The sequence below is a fragment of the Saimiri boliviensis genome, chromosome 3 (assembly GCF_048565385.1).
Source record: "Saimiri boliviensis isolate mSaiBol1 chromosome 3, mSaiBol1.pri, whole genome shotgun sequence".
NCBI lineage: Eukaryota > Metazoa > Chordata > Mammalia > Primates > Cebidae > Saimiri > Saimiri boliviensis.
In genome coordinates, this window is record NC_133451.1 from 149,308,142 (window position 1) to 149,330,912 (window position 22,771).

The 22,771-nt window shown below is 42.0% G+C and overlaps 1 protein-coding gene across 2 annotated transcripts in view; it reads left to right on the forward strand.

The window, feature by feature from the left end:
- The window catches only part of MAML3 (mastermind like transcriptional coactivator 3), a 455,573-nt gene that overhangs the window by 264,880 nt on the left and 167,922 nt on the right, over positions 1-22,771 (forward strand). For both annotated transcript variants that reach the window (XM_003928030.4, XM_074396897.1), the window contains exon 2: positions 5,394-6,995. In XM_003928030.4, coding sequence (XP_003928079.3) covers positions 5,394-6,995 — 1,602 coding nt within the window. The remainder of the gene's footprint in view (positions 1-5,393; positions 6,996-22,771) is intronic.

Sequence of the window (22,771 nt, forward strand, 5' to 3'; positions counted from 1 at the left end):
CTCTCTCTCTCTCTCTCACCCTCTCACCACACACACACACACACACACACACACACACACACACACACACCAGTTTCACAGAAACACAAGCCATCAAGCAACACTGTAAAATGAGGGACTTGCACTGAAGCCATTATGGAAGAGGAATTGTTTCCTTCAGAGTAATTGACACATGATAGCAGCCCATATTGTCATAGGCATTGGATGAACAGCATATTTCAGCTCCTGGCACCACAGCTTCACTTAATGGGAGAAAACATTTATATGTAATAATAGTAATACAAGAGCAAGGAGGCTGATGCTCAGGAAAGAGTTTCTGTGATTCTTCCACAAGGGCGCAGTCATACTAAAAGGCTTTGGACTTTTGCCAGGCAGAAAGGCAAGGGACTTCCCAAGATAAGGCTATTTGGAATGAGACTCTGCCCTGAGTCCTGGGGACAGGGTCATGAGGACATTTCTCTGTGTGCAGCCAGCCATTCCTATGTTCTCTGAGCAGAGAGCTTGTGAATCAGCCTTCTCATCCACATGGCTGGTTCTGTGTCTCCCTCCCCACTTCCCTCTGTCTCCCATGAGGAACATAGAGAGAATTAGACTCCCAGACCACCTTTCCATATAACAAAGGATGATGAGGCAGACAGAAGGGATGCTAAGATTGCTCTGCTATTTTGGACATAACAAAACATATATCATAGCACAGCATCTTCAATCGTGTCTTTCTTACATTCCAAAATTCCAGTTACATGAAACATATAAATCAAGATTTGGGTTTAAGGAGCGTGTGATGGAGAACTTTAGGTCCTGGAGGAAAGGAAACACCCACAGGCTCCAATCAGGTGGCATGCTGAAAATGCATTTGATTCGAACCTCAGCGATCTAGCCTCTCCTGTACTGCAATCTAGGACATGAATGCATTAGCACTTGGACTTGGGCTTGAATTGCAAATTTGATTTTGTTGTTCATATTAAAAAAGCTACACCGGATGCTTGGGAAACATTAGGGTTTTGCTGGCTAGAGACCAGAAATGTTCTACCTATTTGTGTTTTGAAGATCCAGGAAGCATTCCTTCTCAGTTGCAGTTGTAACTATTTGTATCACTGAATTATGAAAATGGTAAAGCTAAGCCTTAGTGGGTGTTTACTGGGTATAAGGTGTGAGGCTAAGTGCTTTCTACGTGATTTCATTTAACCTCTGACTCATGGTAACTCTATGAGGTCGGTATTATTGACCCACTTTGCAGATAAGGAAACCAAGGCTTAGGAGAGGCTACATAAGTTTTCCAGGATTCATTTATTAAACATGTATTTATTATCTACTCTGAGCTACTGGAAACCCAGTAGTAAACAAAATGGAAGAATCCCTGCCTTCCTGTAGCTTATATTCTAATGAAAGGTATCATAGCTAACATTTCTTAAGTACCAGGCAACACTGACATGTATTCGCTCTTAAGTAGGGATCTTGGATTTGAACTCAAGCATTCTAACTCCAGAGCCAGTGCTGCTTTCTCTGTAATTGTTACTGTAATGCCTCACCCAGCTGCCCACTCAGCCAGTAAGAGGTGAAACTTGGGGTCCCAGCCAGACCTGCCCGGCTCTATGGTTTTGACCATCACCATTTTACAGAGAAACAAACAGAGCAGCTTCGTTTACTTCTCTGTCCTGCTCCATTCATTACATGAACTGGAACAGAGTCATGGACTTGGACATTCTAAAATTGAATCAGTTCATTGTTAAGACAAATCTTTATGTTTTGAAGGTTAACATCACTCCAGGAGATGCCAAAAGCCCGAAGCCTCGTTTCCTTTAGGCCCTGACGCTGTGATATTTCACCATTCTATGTTTGGAGTTACGTTCAAGTATCTTTCATACTTCTGATCGAAACCATGGTTTCTTGCTTTGTCCAATAAATCATATCATTTTCTAGCAGTTTCTGTGTAATACGATGAGTTGAGCCAGTATTTTTTTTTTCAGTCAAATTCCCATGCATCTCAGTTAGGAAGAGCCTTGTGTTCAGCAGTTCGAGGGCCTCTACCCAGCGACTATGGGCTGTGTTTGATGCTGCGATGAAAAATACAAGATTTGGGAACAAGGGTTAGACTGGATTTTTACTCAAAGACCCTTTCTACGCTGTTTACTCTTCAAATATAATCATCCACTTAAGAAAGTAGCACCTAGCAGTAAAAAGACATTTCTGGAAATTTAGCACCTCTCCACTGTGGTTTTGTTATCCTTGGGGCTCTCTGGAGCCTGGCAGGTTCACAGGTGAGTGTCCAGGTGTCGGGGGCAGAGGGAATCCTGCTCCTCTCTTGCCTTGGTTCTGTACTACACAGCACCTTGCCAAGAATAAGAGAGTACCCGAGTGGAAAGACTACTGTGCCTTCTCTCTCCTACCCTGTCATCCTGCCTTCCACCTGCAACTGTGTAAAGTTACTGAAACCCCTTTTAACCCAGCCCAGTCGCCGCTCTGTCACTCAGCAAGCATCTAGGCCCCAAGCTCTTCCACCACAGCCCCGTCCCTGGCCCTTTCTGGGAGAAAGGAAAGCAGCAGACAGATGAGTTAGGTTTGTAATTGGTAAGTCCATAGAGTTAGCAAGACTTTTCTTAACTGGACTTCTAAAATGAGTCCAGTTAAGTGGATAACGCTCTTTAGGATAAGCGATCTATCACTCCCATGACCAGCAATGTAGTCTGAAATCAGGCATTCCTGTGGTCAATGGGGCTGCCTCCTGCTTAGATTCAAACTCTTCTCTTAGCTCCTGAGAATTAGACAAGAGGATGGTCATTCAGTTTGCAATTGTTTATTGACCACTGCTGTGAATGTGACGACTGGGTACAACCCTGTGGATACACAGTAAGCACGTCAGCCACAGTTCCAACCTTCTTGGAGCTCACCACACAGACACTTAAGCAACTGCCCCAAAGTATGATAAAAGCTATGGCAGTGAAGTACAGACTGCTTGGAAAGACCTATTTCAGGACATCCAACCTAGTATAGTCAGTCAAGGAAGGCACCTAACGTCGCTGGGGTGGGGAATGTATAAGAGAAGATTTCCTAGAGTAAGTGAAATCTAAGATCTGACCTGAAAAAAAAAAGCAGCTATTAACCAGGGGAAGAAAAGAGGGATGGGGTGGATGTTCCAGGAAAACAAAACAGCATGGACAAGGCCCTGGAGGCAGAAGGAGGCTCAGCACCTTAAAGAGGAAAGAATTCTAGGCTCTGAAGAGAAACCAGAATATCAGCACCTTTAAGGAACTGAAAGAGTTTCAAGGGAGTTGATGGAAAATGTACAGTAAGGGAGAAGAGGGGAGGAGATGCTGAATAGAGAGGCAAAAAGGTGAGCCTGGAAAGATGAGGAGAGGCAGGAGGTTTTGACAACAGTCAGTTTGGACTTTAACCTAAAGACAGTGGAAGTCATTGCAGAGTTATAGACAAGAAAGGCAGTCTATCTTTTGGAAAAGATGGAATTATGAAGAGTAGATTAAGGGAGCACAAAACAGTGAATACAAACATAGGTAAGGGCCAAGCATGGTGGCTCACATCTGTAATCCCAGCACTTTAGGAGGCTGAGGCGGGCGGATCACAAGGTCAAGAGATCAAGACCATCCTGACCAACATGGTGAAACTCCGTCTCTACTAAAAATGGAAACATTAGCTGGGCATAGTGGCGCATGCCTGTAGTCCCAGCTACTCCGGAGGCTGAGGCAGGAAAATCACTTGAACTTGGAAGGCAGAGGTTGCAGTGGCTGAAATTGCACCACTGCACTACAGCCTGACAACAGAGCAAGACTGTGGCTCAAAAACAAAAACAACACCACAAAACCCAACATAGACAAAAGAGCAAATGAATGGAGGCAAAGCACAAACGACCAGTTAGAAGATGGCTGCAACACTCTAGTAAGAGATAGTGGTATCCTAGCCAAGGATAGTGACAGTAACAGAGGAAGGAGGTGAGGGGCACATTAGAGTTATATTTTGGAGGTGGAATCCATAGGACTTGGTGATTGCTGATGTGGGAGGTTTCTAGAAAAATGCTCAAGTGTCTGGCTTGGATAAATGGATAGATACTGAGATGGGGAACACTGATGAGGATTTTGTTTGGGTAACAAAGATAATAAGCTCAGTGTTGAGACATGTTGAGTTTTAGATGTCCATGAAATATTCAGTAGAAGAACATTGGATTGAGTGGAGCTGAGCACTAAATCCAGTGAGCCTGCTTCAACTATCTTCTCTAGGCTGACGGCCCCAAAACAATGTACGTTGCCCAGTTTTGTGAGCCTGGAAAGATAAGCATCTATTAGGGGTGTCAGCCTAGAGAAGATAGCTGTTGTAATTGATGAAATTGCCTAAGCAAGAATGTAGAGTGAGCAGAAGGAGAAAAACAGCTTAAGACAAAACACTGAAGAATCCCATCCTTTAAGAAAACGAAAGACTACATAAATGATTGAGAAAGAGCTGGTGGAGAGAAAGGAGGAAATTGAGAAGAGGGTAATGTGGAAATCGGTGGAAACGTGCTTTTAGAAAAGAGTGAGCCACTGTATCAAAAGGTCCTGAAATGTGAGGTCACATAAGAACTTAAAGGAAGTTTGTGATTGCATTAAACATTAATTTTCAATTCTATGCTATTTAGTACATGTGTTAAGTTCCATATTCTTAGAAGTTTTTCTTTTAGCATTTTTTAAAATGTTGATTTAATTCCTTGGTGTTCTCATTTAAGTTGAGACAAGAATTTAGGATCATTACTAACGTCTTTCTCAAGTATGTTACATTTTGGTCCAAGTCTCATATCTAGCATTCATGGTGGCTCACACCTGTAATCCCGGCACTTAGGAAGGCTGAGGCAGGTTGATCACTTGAGGCCAGGAGTTCAAGACCAGCCTAGCCAACATGATAACACCCTGTCTCTACTAAAAATACAAAAATGAGCCAGGCATGATGGCATGTGTCTGTAATCCTAGCTACTCTGGAGGCTAAAGCAGGGGAATTGCTTGAACCTGGGAGGCAGAGGTCACAGTGAGCCAAAATAACACCACTGCACTCTAGCCTGGGCAACAGAGCAAGACTCCATTTTAAAAACAAAAAAAGAAAGAAAATAACAGATTTTTCTTCCCTGTTGACAGGAGTATTGCCTTTAAGCATTTATTTTCTTTTGTTTCCCACCCTTCAATCTTTTGTTTTCAATCTCTTAGCCCTGTGAGCTCTACTTTTAGATAAAACCTTTTCCCAGAGAATTTGAATTGCAGTGTTAGTGTTGCCTGATTTTGAAATTGTAAGTATGACTTCTTTCCTGTGTGTCGTAAACCACTTAAAAGTTAGTTCATAGCAATGCACATCACAGTCCTTAAAGAGTAAAATATGACTTGGAGGCTTAGTCATCCTCTTTCCTGTTTCTTTTCCAGCTACAAGAGACTGTGAAAAGGAAGTTGGAAGGAGCTCGATCACCACTTAATGGAGACCAGCAGAATGGTGCTTGTGATGGGAATTTTTCTCCAACTAGCAAACGAATTCGAAAGGACATTTCCGCAGGGATGGAAGCCATCAACAATTTGCCCAATAACATGCCACTGCCTTCAGCTTCTCCTCTTCACCAACTTGACCTGAAGCCTTCTTTGCCCTTGCAGAACAGTGGAACTCACACTCCTGGGCTTCTAGAAGATCTAAGTAAGAATGGGAGACTCCCTGAGATCAAACTTCCTGTCAATGGTTGCAGTGACCTGGAGGATAGCTTCACCATCTTGCAGAGCAAAGACCTCAAACAAGAACCTCTCGATGACCCTACTTGCATAGACACATCAGAAACATCTCTTTCCAATCAGAACAAGTTGTTCTCAGACATTAATCTGAATGATCAGGAGTGGCAAGAATTAATAGATGAATTGGCCAACACGGTTCCTGAGGATGACATACAGGACCTGTTCAACGAAGACTTTGAAGAAAAGAAGGAGCCAGAATTCTCGCAGCCAGCAACGGAGACCCCTCTCTCCCAGGAGAGCGCGAGCGTGAAGAGCGACCCCTCTCACTCTCCCTTCGCACATGTCTCCATGGGATCTCCCCAGGCGAGGCCTTCTTCTTCTGGTCCTCCCTTTTCTACTGTCTCCACGGCCACGAGTTTACCTTCTGTTGCCAGCACTCCCGCAGCTGCGAACCCCGCCAGCTCACCAGCAAACTGTGCTGTCCAGTCCCCTCAAACTCCAAACCAAACCCACACTCCAGGCCAGGCTCCACCTCGGCCTGGAAATGGTTATCTCCTGAATCCGGCAGCAGTGACAGTGGCCGGTTCAGCGCCAGGGCCTGTGGCTGTGCCCAGCTCCGACATGTCTCCAGCAGAACAGCTCAAACAGATGGCTGCACAGCAGCAACAAAGGGCCAAACTCATGCAACAGAAGCAGCAGCAGCAGCAACAGCAGCAGCAGCAGCAGCAGCAGCAGCAGCAGCAGCAGCACTCAAGTCAGACTTCAAACTGGTCTCCCTTAGGCCCTCCCTCTAGTCCATATGGAGCAGCTTTTACTGCAGAAAAACCAAATAGCCCAATGATGTACCCCCAAGCCTTTAACAACCAAAACCCTATAGTGCCTCCAATGGCAAACAACCTGCAGAAGACAACAATGAATAACTACCTCCCTCAGAACCACATGACTATGATCAATCAGCAGCCAAATAACTTGGGTGCAAACTCCTTAAACAAACAGCACAATATTCTAACTTACGGCAACACTAAACCCCTGACCCATTTCAATGCAGACTTGAGTCAGAGGATGACACCGCCAATGGCCAATCCCAACAAAAACCCCTTGATGCCGTACATCCAGCAACAACAGCAGCAACAGCAGCAGCAGCAACAGCAGCAGCAGCAGCAGCAGCAGCAACAGCCGCCGCCACCTCCACAGCTCCAGGCCCCCAGGGCACACCTGAGCGAAGACCAGAAACGCATGCTTCTCATGAAGCACAAAGGAGTGATGAATCAGCCCATGGCTTATGCTGCACTTCCATCCCATGGTCAGGTAAGTGTGAAACTGAGACACACACTTCTAGCAGTTCTGGTGGTACATTTCAGACTGTCAATGTGCGACGCTCCGCAAGCTTCCGCTGTAGTGGGGTCTGATTGCCTGCAGAAAACCTCTTTACACATCCGCAGGCAGTGACCAGGTTTGGAGCGTTCTTTTTCCATTTCTCCTAAGAGATGGAAAAGGGTGGCATGATAAACTTTTTTGTATTTCAGTGCCTAGGAATCATCAAATTTCTTTTATTCCCAACCGCAGATAAGAATTACATAAAACTCTCACTCCAAGAGAGGGAGGCTACAGAAGTCACCCCACCAAACCTGGCACTACCTCATGGCTTCTCTTCCAGCTCATGGAATCCTAGGCTCTGGGTGGTAGGAATTGGGGGACATTCAGGGCTATCTGCAATAGTTTTAAAACGTCCTGAGCAGCCTTCAGTTGTCTTATGTCTTACTGAATTATGAATTATGGGAAATTTGGCTTCTGGATGTTCAAACATAGGAGAGCTTTCTGTATTTTCACAATGAAGTGGAGGGTAGATTTTTGTAGGCCTTTATAATGTTTAAACACTTGCTGCTAGACTAGCAACAGTTAGAAGCTGGTTCAATCCTCGTACTTGGGAGTGCAATGAAACCTCTCAATTCATTCAGCTCTATTTCTGGAAAATTTGACGGTGAATATATCTTAGTGCTGTATTAAAATAAAGTCTCCACTTTCCCACTGTCCTCCTTCATGGGAAATCGAGCACTCAGTGTGCATGGTAAAAAATGAGCAGCAACCCGTTGGGAAGCGAATAGTCATTGACAAGCGTTTCACTCTCTTCATCCTGACCAGTGGCAAACAGTCAAAGCTCCTCGAACGGAACACTTTTTCTACCCTGAAGGAGAGAGTCAGGAAATGCCCATTAGAGCAACTCCACCTGCCCCACATGGATGAATTCAAGAGAGATCCTCTTACTGCCAATTTCTGTGCTGGGCCTCAGTTCTTCCCAGATGCAGACATAGGCATTTTACTTGGAGAATTTGCAGAAAAGTCTTTGCTTTAGAGGCCCTCATGTCTAAACAGGTTCTAACTAGTGCTCAGATATGTGTCCACAATTGGGCGCTTTAGAAGCACTGGGAAATAACACAGGCGGATCTTGCCTCACTTGGTTGTTTGCATCTTGTAGCTCCTGGAGTGCCCCACCCCACCCCCGAAACCCCAAGCTTGATGGAGCTGCAGGGCTGGAGTTGGTACTGGCCTGCAGAGACAGGCCTGAGCTCTGTGGCTTCATTCTTGTCCTTCTCAGTCTTACAACCCTCAAACCTCACAGTGGCTTCTTGTCTGCACATGCCAGCCAGCTCTTAAGATTCTGTCTGGATAAATAAAAGTACAACTTCGTTTACATCGACTGCAATCAGTAGCTGGTAGAAAAATATTGAAATGTGAACTTTGATGCATTATCTTGGTTGCATTAAGCATATATGCCATTGGGGAAATACAGCCTTTTATACACTTCCAGATTAAGTTCTGAAGCAGGCAAAAATATAGGCAATATACATGGATGTTTGTGGTAGCCCACGCGTGTCAGAAGGTTTATGAGATCACAAGCTGTCAGAACGGTCTGTTGTTAATATAAATGTGCTTCTACATTCGCTATTTTTACACTAGCTACAGTAAAGCATTTCCTTCAAGCCACACCAGAGATGAATAATTAATTTTAGTTCACAGGCTCTGCAGACATGTGGGTGCAATGATGCACCCACCCTCACCTCCACTATGTCTTTTGAAATGTGCTAACTTGGGACAAAGTTCCTGTCTTTGCAGGAATATGAATTTTAAGGGGACTTCTTTCAGGTCCTTATGCTTGCCTAACTATGAGTCACTGACGCTGGTAGCTGCAGAGGTCATGTTTTGAAAGAACTCAGCCAGGTGAAGAAGCGAAGTGATGGCGTTCTGGGTTAAATCTGTATGCTCCTCCTCTCTTCTTCCATCTCACGTGGTATTTTCAGGGTGGACGGAATATTCCTTTGTGAGGCCTTATTAGAATAATCACTTCTTAACCTCTCAAAAACTCATCAGGTAAAAGCATGCTTTTTAATAAAATATTAACTCACCACTGTTTGAAACGAGTTTTAAAATACATATATAAACATGTGAATATCTTTCTGCAAACATGCCATTTATTTCATGTTTTTATCTGATTGTGAAGCAGTATTTACATAGCTTTCAGAATAGTTCATTACATTGTATTTGGGCCCATTCCACAAACACTAACACGAATTACAGGTGCGGTATAAAATATAATTATATGTAGGTTTAGTTCAGTTTCGTTTTCTGCTCTTGCTAGAGAAAATACTCTTTATTCTTTGTTGATCGCAACGACCATGATCAACACTTCGTTTTAATGAATGATTTGAGCAGCAAACCCTTTTACGCACATTTATTTCAAGAAAATTGTCTTCTACAGATGTTTACTTATTTGGAGCACTCGTATAAAATACTATCTCTCTCAGAAATGAATAGAAATGCACTCCCTGGATATTTCAAAAAAGAAGGAAACAAAAATAGAAACAAAAAATATTTCAAAGTTTTGAATGTGTTCTATCTGGTAATTCCATTCCTCAAAATTTACATATTTTTCTTTTTCGTCAGGTGATTGAACAAACAGTATGCTCATGGTGTTATTTATGATAGTGAAAATATTTGATCCAAAATAAGCATTTCGGAAAAATAATGTACATGACATTCATGATATTAATGAATGACTAATCATATGAAAATGCTTATAATATGAATAAAATAGATCACAAAACAGTGTATATATTACAGTCCAAATTGTAACTTTTAATACGTATGGAAAAATACTGAATAACTAAAATATTAGGAATGATATTTCTTTCTGGGTGGAAAAATGATGAGTGATTATTGTTTTTCTCTTTGTATTTAACTGAATTTTCTGAACTTTCTATCATACATGAGTATTAATTCTACCATCTGGGAAAATACTTTTTTAAGAAAGGGAAACTCCCTATTTAAAAAAAGTTTATTCTTCTCTAATTCTTTTTTTTTTTTTTAATTCTGAGTTGAATTGATTTGCCACTTGGATTGAGGCAATGTCATTATTAGCTATGCACTGCCATATATCAGTTGTGAATTTCTGCTTTAGTGAGTAGTCCTAAAACCTGTCTCCCACACTCAGTCTCTTTTCCAGTCTCTCTCCTCACCCCTTTACCATGTTCTAATTCCTATAAAACTTTAGCTAAATTAGTGACAATGAAAGTGTCAATAATATTTTTTACTATTATAAGTTTTTGAATCTTCTCTGAGATATGTTTTAATATTATTTCTTTATTCATTTTACTTTTTTTTTTTTAACCTTCTAGAACTTCTATTCATCATGGACTAAACCGGATTGTCTCTAATTTTCTTCTTACCAGTTTCACTTTTAAAAAATTAATACATAATATTTATACGTATTTATGGGGTGCATGTGATATTATGTTACAGGCTCAGAATATGTAACAGTCAAGTCAGGATATCTAAGGTATCCATCATTGTATTTATTTTTTATTTTTTTCTTTTTCTGAGACAGGTTCTGGCTTTGTTGCCCAGACTGGAGCATAGTGGCATTATCATAGCTCAGTGCAGCTTTGAACACCTGGGCTCAAGCCATCCTCCCACCATCTCATACCCCAAAGAGCTGTGACCACAGGCACGCACCACCATACCTGGCTAATTTTTTTTTTTTTTTTTTTTTTAGTTTTCAGTAGAGACAAGGTCTCACTATGTTGGCCTGGCTAGTCTCCAACTCCTGAACTCAAGCGATCTTCCTGCCTTAGCCTCCCATAGTGCCGGGATTACAAGTGTGAGCCACCACACGAGCCTGAGTATTTATTATTTCTATTCAATGGGAACATTTCAAATCCTCACTTCTAGCTATTTGAAATATATAATATATGTTCTCCAATTTTTTAATATGTGTTTTTGTTATGTAATAGAACTACTTTGGTCATTCCTGTTGGTTTTTTTCTTCCTGATTCTGTTGTTTCTTAAGGGCCAGATCTCTTTCTCTCCTCTCTTTCTCTCTTACACACACACTTTAGCTGATTTTTAGCACTGTGTCTTAAACATAAGGAAGTTCAGTAAATCATTTGATGGCGATTATCAAAGTTTGGGTCAAAAATATGATTACAGTTGATGATCAGCTCCAACGGAGAAAGCATTAGCACAAATAACACAGAGCCGCTTTTGAGATCAAATAGAAGAGCTGAAAAGGCAAGTCTAGAAAGAATCCTTTGATAGGAGGTGGTTATCTTGAACCAGCAGAACAACAGAGACATTGCTGGGAAGGCAACTGCAATCCCTGTGTCTGACAAACAAAAAACAATGAAGCAGCTATGAAAGAAGGAAACCAAAAGCAGAGACTGCTTGCTGGTCAAGGACGGCCACAGGCCAGCCTAGAGCCCAAGAATAATTCCTGTGGGGAACAGCAGAAAGCAAATCATTTCCAAACTGTGATGCTAGCTTTTCATACTTGCAATCACAGGACTAGATACATCATAGATGACTCTACTACTTTATTCTTTACACGTATGTTTTCCACGTGTGGCGGTGTGCATTATAATGAGTACACGTGCTCATATTTTAGTGTTTTTCCTTTTCAATTTTATTTTACCAGAATTTGTGGAATGCTCTGTGTGGTATATTATTATAAGCTTTTTAGTCATAAAATCTACAGAGAAAGAACAGAGCTGCAATATTCATAGCCATCATGGAAATCTCTTGGAAGATACATTTTCCTTAACTTTAAGAACCTAGAAGCCCTTTGTTCGGTTTCTTCGATATATATATTGTTTACCTTATCCAAGTAATACACACGCATAGTTCAGAAAGTCAAATACTGCTATGGGGCTTTTGATGAGAAACAGTCGTCCCCTGCTTCACACATGCCATTCTTAGTTTCTGCTTGCCAAAGGCAACCACTTCCCTTCAGTAGGCTGTCTTTTCATTTATCTCCATAAATTGCGTTTCTCAAGTTTCGAATTCAATTCTGTAGAAGATGGGGGTATTCAGCTACTTACACTGCCTCCTCACAAGCATACACAACCCCACTCACGGTCTCTCTTTTTCTTTCTCCCATCCTCTCAGTGTCACTAGCTATATTACAAATTATGATTTTAAAAAGGTAGTCCATGTTCACATGACTAATTTTTGCATAGTGCTTCACAGTTCAGCCATGTAGTATACTATGATTCTGTTCCTTCCTTGTATAGCTTTTTGTTTTCCTTGGAATTTATGATTGCCCTTTTGGACTGGGGATGGGGGGCGGGGGTGCTTATTGTCTCTGCACGTACCTTCGATCCATGCTTAAATTTTTCGGATCCTGTAAAACATTCAGTGTGATCAAACCCATCAAATAATACAGTTGTTCTTATATTTGATCTCCTTTTCCCTCTCTCCCTCCCGCCTTCTCTCCTTCTCTCTCAAAGTTCTCTGCCCTGTTGCTTCTGTCCGCTTCTGTCCTGCAGTTTTCTTGGTCTGCTGCTTAATGGAAGTCTTGCAATTGTCTTTCACCATTGTTCTTGGAACGTTTCACCACCCTTCTGTGTTGCGTCATCTGTTTTCTTGATCCCACCTCTTTCTTGAGTTATTCCCTCAAACTGGCGGAAGTCCTCAGAGTTTCTTACAAAAGGGTAAATGGGAGATTGTTTCTATGGAAGCAATTTTTGAGAAAGTCTTTATCCTTATATTTGATTAATAGTTTACCTGATGTAGAATTACAGGTTTTTGATTTTTTTTTTTTTTTTTTTGGCTTGTTTGTGTGTTACCCAGGGTGGAGTGCAGTGGCACACTGGGCTCACCGCCACCTCCGCCTCCTGGGTTCAAGAAATTCTCTGCCTCAGCCTCCCGAGTAGCTGGGGCTACAGGTGCATGCCACCACACCCAGCTAATTTTTGTATTTTTAGCAGAGACGGGGTTGCACCATGTTGGCCAGGATAGTCTCGATCTCTTGACCTCATGATCCGCCCACCTTGGCCTCCCAAAGTGCTGGGATTACAGGCGTGAACCACTGCACCTGGCCAATGGAAGACTTTTAATTCACACTTTAAAATAATATATGCTTACAAGAAATATATACAAATATTACACCCAGGCTGGAGTGCAGTGGCGCAATCTTGGCTCACTGCAACCTCTGCCTCCCGGGTTCAAGCAATTCTTCTGCCTCAGTCTCCTGAGTAGCTGGGACTACAGGTGCATGTCAACACGCTTGGCTAATTTTTATATTTTTAGTCGAGTTGGGGTTTCACCACGTTCGTCAGGCTGATCTTCAACACCTGACCTCACTATCTGCCCGCCTCGGCCTCCCAAAGTACTGGGATTACAGGCATGAGCCACTTCACCTGCCTTCTTTCGTATTTTTAGTAAAAACAGGTTTTACCATGTTGGCCAGGCTGGTCTCAAACACCTGACCTCAGGTGATCCACCCGCCTCCACCTGCCAAAATGCTGGGATTAGAGACATGAGCCACTGTGCCCAGCCTAGAATTATAGTTTAGAAAACACACTCAATCAGAATGTTAAAGGCATTTCTTCATGGTCCTCTAACTTTCCTACTATTAATTCCAGGGCCATTTGGATTCCACACCCTATGTGTGTAACCTGTTTTTTCACTCCGATAACATTTTAAATCTTCTTTATCCCTGAAATTTCATAATGATACACCTTGGTGTAGCTCTTTTTCATTCACTGTATCTAGTACTATGCACTTAAAAAAAAAAAAATTGGAATTGTGTGCCCTTAAGATCTTGGATGTTCTTAAGATTATTTCTTTGGTAATTTCTCTCTTTTTTTCTCCTTTTTTAACTTTGGAGCTTCTGTTTGTTATGTATTAAACCTCTTGGATTGTTCTGATTTTCACATCTTTTTTATTTTTCACGTTTTGGTCCTTTTGCTCTATGCTCTGAGATTTCCTTAACTTCATCTTCCAACCCTAATGTTAAATATTTCATTTTATTTATCAAATTTTTTATTTCCATAGGCTCCTTCTTGTCTCTGATTTATCTTTTTCAATCCAGGGCTGTCAATTATCATTTTAAAATGAAGCTTTCCAGGCCAGGAGCGGTGGCTCATGCCTGTAATCCCGGAACTTTGAGAAGGAGAGGTGGGCGGATCACTTGAGTTGAGACCATCCTGGCCAACATGATGAAATCTTGTCTCTACTAAAAATACAAAAATTAGCCGAGTGTGGTCGTGTATGTCTGTAGTCACAGCTACTTGGAAGGCTGAGGCAGGAGAATCGCTTGAACCCGGAGGGAGAGGTTGCAGTGAGCAGAGATCACACCACTGCACTGCAGTCTGGGCAACAGAGTGAGACTCCTTTCAAAAAATAAATAAATACATAAAATTAAATTAAGCTTTCCTGTGCTTCCTGCTTTGTCTCTGTTTCTCCTAAACATATTTTTGCATATGTTTGTTTTTCTTTCTTTCATAAAAGAAGCTTTTCTTAAATATGTGTTTAAGAGAGAGGCACAATAAAGCTAATTAATTGCTCTGTGTGCTTAGATGGGGCTTGTCAAATGCGGTGCTTCATTACAGGGTGATTCCTTAGAACCTGCCCATTTCACTGGGTCAATGTTTGTGGATTGTTTTCCCTTAAGCCAGACAGGAAAGCCTTCCATCTCGTGGTTGAGGGTTGTAAACTTGGATGCTGTCTTTCTGGAGCTGAGTAAGGGTAGGGAGGTAAGAAATGGTGGTGATGCTGTGGGGCATCTTACTAAGTGCTATGTAGACTTTCACTTAATCTCCCTGTTTTCTTGTGGCTCCTCAACCCGCTCTGGCTAGGCCTGGGATCCAGGATTCCAGAGTCTCGTGGTTTCATCTCTGCAGAGTAATCCGCCCTCCTTCTTCTTGTCCGGGGGAGGGTATTTGGTCCACTTCTTAATTATACAGGATTGCAGCCAGTTTTCCTTTTTGCACCCCAATCTACCCTGGCATTCAGAGGTGCCTCTGATTCCTAAGTCTTCATAGTGTGCTTAGCTTGAATTATCTTGCTTGATTTTTGGCTTCTTCTACTGCAGGATTAGATTCAGCTTTCTCTAAGCTGCTAAGTCGTTTACTGCTCAGCCAGCTGATTTTCATCTTCTAAAATTTTGTTGACATCCCTGAGTTCTATTGCCATCTCCCATCTTCTTTGTTCTTAAATGTTTGTGTCATTTTTATTCCTTTATTGTGATTGTACTAGAGCATTGGAGGAAGCTGAGGTAAATGTGGGTGTTCATTCTACCAGAGGTTCCTTCAGTGACTTTCAACACCTTTCTGTTGAATATTGAATATTGTCTGATATTAAAATTTATATTTTACAGCAGAATTTACATTATTGTTTCTAGTACTTTTGGCTTCAATAGAGTGGGTTTCACAAAACCAAAAGTGCTGTCTTAACACAAAATTTACATATGTCAAATACACATATTGAAAAAGACAACAGTGTCACCATGATCATCATGCTATTTTGGAAAAAGATTTTGTGATTGTGTAACTATTGATGAGTTTTCAGAATCTTGCGATACTGACTTACTTCAAGGACTTTTAAAACAATTTAGGTTCCATGACTCTGACTAAACTAGTAGTACCTGGCCACTCAGGTAATCAGTTGCTCTGTGTGCTTACATGGGGCTTGTCAAATGTGGTACTTTGTTACAGGGTGATTCGCTTAGAACATGCCCAATGGTGCAAGGTGGAATATGGACAAAACACTCCTCACTGACTAAATCCAAGCCTTCCCAGCTGAGGGGCAACCAACAAGCAGAAGGGCCCCAAAATCCAGATCATAAATGGCTAAAATACCTTATTTCCATACTTCTGGCATATTTTCAAAATTGACATTCAATCAGAGTTTTAGAAAGATGAGGGTAAGAGAAAGCAGCAGAAAAGGAAACATTTTAGGAAAGGAATGAGCTTTCTAATAGAATTCTGGAAGAAAGTTTTTGTTTTTTGAGACGAGGTCTCACTCTGTCTCCAGGCTGGAGTGCCGTGGCGTGATCTTGGCTCACTGCAACCTCGGTTACCTGGGTTCAAGCAATTCTCCTGCCTCAGCCTCCCGAGTAGCTGGGACTACAGGCGCACACCGCCACGCCTGGCTAATTTTTTGTATTTTAGTAGAGACGGAGTTTCACCATGTTGCCCAGGCTGGTCGTGAACTTCTGAGCTCAGGCAATCCATCTGCCCCAGCCTCCGAGAGTGCTGGGATTTCAGGTGTGAGCCACCGCACCCGGCCACCATTTTCTAATAGAGCAATAGTACATAAGATAACACTGAGACTGCAGTTCATGCAGCCTGTGTTTATGTCATTGCTAAATATTTGCATATGTTTAAATATGGCATTTATTGTCCTATTGATTCTCTTCATAGGATGAAGTAGTCCATCCTCCAGTGCTCCCTCCTCCCCACTCCCAGTGTGGTAAAGGGTGGGATTTTTCTCCATCTCTCCAAGGGAGGGTTTGTTATTCGTTTTTTGGTCTCATGATTTAAGGGCATAGCCGTACAGTGCCGGGCTGCTTACCTTAAGATCTATAGAAAGACAGACTGCAAAGGCATTGATACTACACACAATAAAGGCAACACAAGGCTTATATAGGGCTCTGTGGTTGTTCTCCTCAGAGCAGACTGCCATCAGGCACATGGGTAGGCCACAACCCTGTGTTCCATGTTCTGACACTTGGTTGCATCAAGGACGGCATCCAGGCAACTTTCCCAGGTGCTCCTGAGCTCTGGGGAGACGTTACCTCAGCCAGATGCCCAACTTCATTCCATTTCCAGAGCCTTAGATTCCCTTCCTTTCAAGGTGCATTCTGCTACACCCTAGGCCCCTGCCCAGTGCACCCACAGGTGGGAGAGTGGGCCCAGCTTTATTTTTTCCCAACACGAGCCTACTAGCCTAAGGATCTGACACAGGTATAGAAAATTGTAAAATGGCCAATCATATCCTCCCTGTGTATATGCACTCCTAAAAGTCTTGATATTGTGGATCAAAGCAAGATATCAAAACAGTGTAATCTAGAGTGTCCAGCAATGTGCAGTCTGGTCAGGGAGAGAAGGACAATACACGGGAGTGAGTAGAAAGTGCTACCTTACTAAACTCTACATTCAGGATCCCCGGCAGCAAGAAACAAGGGTCAGTGCAGCCTGGAGAAGACAGGAGCAGCCTCCAAAGGGCAACTGAGCTTTGAGATCGATCAAGAATGAGTAGGAGTTGGAGGGATGGAGGGTAGGTAGGAAGACATTCTGCTGGTGGCAAAGCAGCATTCCTTCAGTGACCAACTTGGATTATAGCTAGGCTGGAGGGAGGGGTTTGGGTGGGGAGTAGCAAGGTGAAATTTGAATGGTAGAACATTTAGAGAACTTTCTACTATTTCAAGTGTGAGACAGTAAGAACGTCTATCTGGACACAGGAGTTAAAATTTAAGGAACAATGGGCACAGTGGCATTTAGAAGGAAGAAGTAACAGAACTTGGTGCTTGAATATATGACAAGATAAAAGGGAAATGAATCAAATATTTATGACCATAAGGTTAAATATTAGGATAGTATAACAGTTTCTGAAGGATGGTGATCACATCATATATACATGTAAACATCAAATCTTATATACAGTATATTTAAAAGCAATTTAAACACTTGTAATTTACTTTGCTATTATTTATCTTATTCTGCTCATTTATATTTCCTGTTTTCTGAGGTACTGCTTTTCCCACACTCTGCAAAAGGTGTGAAGCAAGCTCATGGCTATTTTGTAAAAAGTTTGTGCTACATTGAGCCACAAATAGCTACTCTGTGTTTTATAGTTGGCCTTTTTGTTTTTACAGGTGTTTATTTTTCAGTAAATTGATATCACTATGAGAGTGGTTGTTTTTATTATTTAGAGTAATAACAGACTATCATATGTTCCTTTTACTTAATATTTTTATTATGAAGATTTACTTCATCATATCTTAGCAAATATTTGAAGAGAAGCCCTTTCTAAAGATAGTCTTATGGAGCACACTTTAAAGAGTTCCAAGCTTTAAAGTATATTATGTCATCGTTCTTAACTATTCATACAACTCTGGGCTCTTGTAGAGGCTATAATACTCTTTGGAGGAAAAAAAAACACTGCTTTCCTATGCAAAGATACTCTATTATATTTTGGTTCCTGGGCAAGGGTCTATGGAATTCATCCTCTTTATGACAACAAATGGTTTGCAGCTGATCTAGCACATAGAAAATCAAAATATCTTTCATGTTAGTTAGATTTCCAATACATTGTCATGATTAGTTAACATGATACAGAAGATTATGCAATTTACCTATTATACATTTTTATTTAGTAAGCAGTAAACAGTGACCCCAAATTGCATCCAAACTAATAACTCCTGTTTATTAATATCATGATTTCCTAGAGGAGGTTTTATAAACATACCTGTATTCTCTAATTGCTCTTCTTACATCCGAGCTGTTTGGGAGTTTATTTGGGCTGCTTTTCTGCACTGGGCTCTGGCCAATTCATACAAAGAATGTTTTCATGGGCTTGCTTAGGCTAGGAGCGCTTTCAGTGCCATGTGGAAGTTAGTCAGGGGTGCAAGAAAAGAGATTGCCTCGGGTGTAGAGTGCAGTCCACTTCAGGCAACGCCTCTGACTAGGCGAACTGCAGCCCCAGCCCGCAGGCACCCCTGGTGTGATGGCAACCCCTTGTGTACCCTCTGCTGGACACTGTTGTGCCATGCACAAAGTGCACAGCCATCAGTGGCAGCCTGGGTCCACATGATCATTCCCTAAAAGCCACTACACACGAGAGCCAGCGTTTAGATCAGTATGATAAGAATGAGTTACGTATGCCACAGAGTGCCACCGTGTGCTCTTGCTGGGGCCAGGCAGAGCCTGTACCATAAAGCCTGCAAATAGAAGGATGACTGAAGGCCCTGAAATATGAGACGATTCGCATCTGAGTGTATTGCAGCCTTCGTGGTAGAGAGCGCTAGTTTCTCTGCCACACTAATGAAACTTACTAATGGTCACCCATTAGTAAGAGAACGCCCAGAGACAAGACTTGGAAACACACTTGTCCCTTGCATGCCTCTCAAAGAAGTGACAGGTTTAGAGGCTCCAAACCCTAGAGCAGCACTGTTCAATCAAAATAGAATGCAAGCCACCAGTGCAAACCATGTGATTTTTAAATTTCTTTCTTTCTTTCTTTCTTTTTTGAGACAGAGTCTCGCTCTGTTGCCCAGGCTGGAGTGCAGTGGCACAATCTCGACTCACTGCAACCTCTGACTCCCAAGTTCAAGCGATTCTCCTGCCTCAGCCTTCCAAGTAGCTGGGATTACAGACATGCACCACCACACCTAGCTAATTTTTTTATTTTTAGTAGAGACGGGGTTTTGCCACGTTGGCCAGGATGGTCTCAATCTCCTGACATCATGATCCACCCATCTCATCCTCCCAAAGAGCTGGGATTACAGGCGTGAGCCACCGTGGCCAGCTGACTTTTAAATTTCTATTGGCCATGTTACAAAAGGTTAAAAGCGGCTGGTAACATTAATCTTAATATATTTTTATTTAACCCAATATATTTAAAATATGATTATGTTAACATGTCATCAATATAAAGATTACTAATGGCATATTTTACATACTTTTTTTTCATACCAAGTGTTTGAAACCTTGTGTGCCTTTTATGCTTACAGCACAGCCCTGTCTCAACCAGCCACATTTCAAGTGCTTAACAGCCACATGTGGCTAGTGGCTACTATGTTCAACAGCACAAGTTAAAACAACAACAAAAATCAGCTCTGTGGTCAGAAAAGTAATAGGCAAAACCAGAGATGATTTTTTTTTCTATTTGTGAGCGTCTTCTTTATGCTGCCTTTTAAAAACTCTGTAATCCTTCACTGAATGGAATGAATTAGTGCTTCCCAGGGCCCTCCACCTGGCCAGGGAGTCCTCTGCCTGGGATAAGCCAACCCAGACAGCTTTGTGCCCATGCTGTTAGACTTCACCTATGTGGCTCACTGCCTTGAGAGATTTCCATGGCCATTTGTGTATAGTGCATCTGCTTTATTGGGAAAGGAAGGCCCTTGTTCCTGACACCCTATGGTCAACATATAACATTTGTGAGCAGCCCTGGGGCCATATAAACATCCTGTGATGAGGTCAGGAGCACCTGACCCCCTATTAACATGTCAATAAGAGTGGCTGGTGCGCCAGGCTTGTTTTCTAGGGTTTTGATGAGCCTCATTAATTATGTTGAGAAAGAAAGGTGTGCAGCTGGAGAAGAACCCACTTAGCTCCACGTGAACATGAATAATTGGACAGTTGGCAGAGTGTGAAATTGGCGGTCTAGTGAGAGAAACTGGTGGATAAACACAATTCCCAAAAACACTGCAGAGCAGTCACAGTTCTCCCCGTTTTTGCCGGGCTCCCACTACTTCCACCTCCTCCTGTCTTGAGAACTGCCTGGGTGTGACATTAGGTAGGATCATTTAAGGAGCTGCCTTGGTAGGGGAGTGGCAGAGTGTAGAGGTCAGGAGTCAGCTCTGAAGCCAGAATAGATCTTCAGATTCTGACTTTACCACTTCAATACTTGCAGATCCTTGGGTGAGTTACATAACCTCTCTGTACTTTAGGCTTTCAACTAGAAGATGGGATGATCAGCTGGGCATGAAGGCTCACACCTGTAATCCCAACACTTTGGGAGGCCACGGTGGGAGGATTGCTTGAGTCCAGGAGTTCAAGACCAGCCTGAGCAAAATAGAGAGATCCCATCTCTACAATTAAAAAGAAAAAAAAAGAAAAAGAAGGGGAGGATGATAATATTATTAGGATGATTCTGTGTTAAGCATTTAGAATAGTATCAGACCCATAGGATATACTGTATGCGTTTTTAAAATTAAAAGCATTAATCATATGATGTGATTCACACTTTTAATCCTCTAGGAGAGTATAAGTTGCTTCAGTTTTCCTTTAAGCCAGTTTCAGTCATTCAACGTATTTTATGTGCCTGTGGTGTCTAGGCATTGAGCATATGATGATAGAAAGATTCTGGAAGAAACGTATTATCATACATATGTGAAAATTTTATGGACAGGGACCGTAAACAAAATGGCAAAAGTGTATTACTCTTCTCTTTTCAAAGCCAACTGTTAGCAAGTTTCACTGATGATTTTTAAAAAACTCAATCTTGGCTCTGACAAGATTGTTCCTCCTGCATTTACTTCTATTCAAAATAAAAACTACTTATTTGTCGTATTTTTAAAGTACAATATTAAAATGCCCTCTTTTTTGTTTGTGTTAAATGATTTTAAATGCGGAAAACATCTCGAGACGTAATCTAGCCACTCCCCACCCCTAACCCTAGAGTTCTCTTAGACTCTTTGAGGCTTTACAGTGCCCTCATTGTTTCTGGTACCTCAGTAGATGAGAAAAATAATTTCTTTGTTAAAATCAGAAGCTAAAAAAGAAGGTGGAATTTAATTTAACTGAACATTTTATAACATCTACTCCATTTACATATTAAATGCAGGTAAACACATATTCCAAAATAATGAAAAGAACTTTTAATAAAATTTTAAAAGCTTAACTCCAAAATAAAGACAAGCTCTATTGAAAACAGTACCGTATTTGCTATCTATTGCTGTGTAACAACTTACACTCAAAACGTAGCCACTTCAAACAACCAACATTTATTATCTTACATGGTTTTTGAGGGAATGCAGGAGCAGCTTAGCTGGGTTGTTTTTGCTCAGGCTCTCCCATAAGGCCACAGCGAAGCTGCCAAGTGGGCTGCAGTCATTTGAAGGCTTGAGTGGAGCTGGAGACTCTACCTCCTGGGTGGCTCCCTCCCATGGCTGTTGACTGGAGGCCTCAGTTCCTCACCACATGGATCGCTCTACAGGGCTGCTTAAGTGTTCTCATGACATGGCAGCTGGCTTCCCCAAAGTGAGTGCTTCAGGAGAGACCAAGGAGGAGGCCATAGTGTCTTTCATGGGACACTATCAAAGTCACACACCTTCATTTCATTATTTCATTCATTAGATGCAAAATAATTTAAGTCCAGCCATACTCCAGGGGAGGGGAATTAGATTCTCTCTTCTGAAGGGAGTGTCAAGAATTTGAACACATTTGTGGATACCATAAAGACCATGAATGGCCTTTGACATTCGTGTTTTTGTTTTTTTGTTTTTGTTTTTCGTTTTTTGTTTTTTGTTTTTTGTTTTTTTTTTGAGACAGAATCTTGCTCTGTCGCCCAGGCTGGAGTGCAATGGCACAATCTATGCTCACTGCCTCCACCTCCTCGGTTCAAGCAGTTCTCCTGCTTCAGCTTCCTGAGTAGCTGGGATTACAGGCACGCACCACCATGCCTAGCTCATTTTTGTATTTTTAGTAGAGATGGAGTTTCACCATGTTGATCAACCTGGTCTTGAACTTCTAAGCTGGTGATCCACCCAAATCGGCCTCCAAAATGCTGAGATTACAGGCATGAGCCACTGTGCCCAGCCGACGGCTTTTGACATTTTATAACATGCTTAAGTGGTACTGGCTCAGGGAAGCTTAGGATGGGAAGAACTGAGCTGGCAAAGGTGAGCAGCTCCATCTGCGAGGATGCATAGATCAGATGTTCTGCTGAAGTAAGAGGAGGGATGAAATCATAGGCTCCAAACATACCAGAAATTTCTTTTCTTTCACTTAGCAGTCCTGGACCTGATATCAAAGCTATGCCACATAGCAGAGAAGCAATCCAACATTCTGTGGTCAAAGAATGTC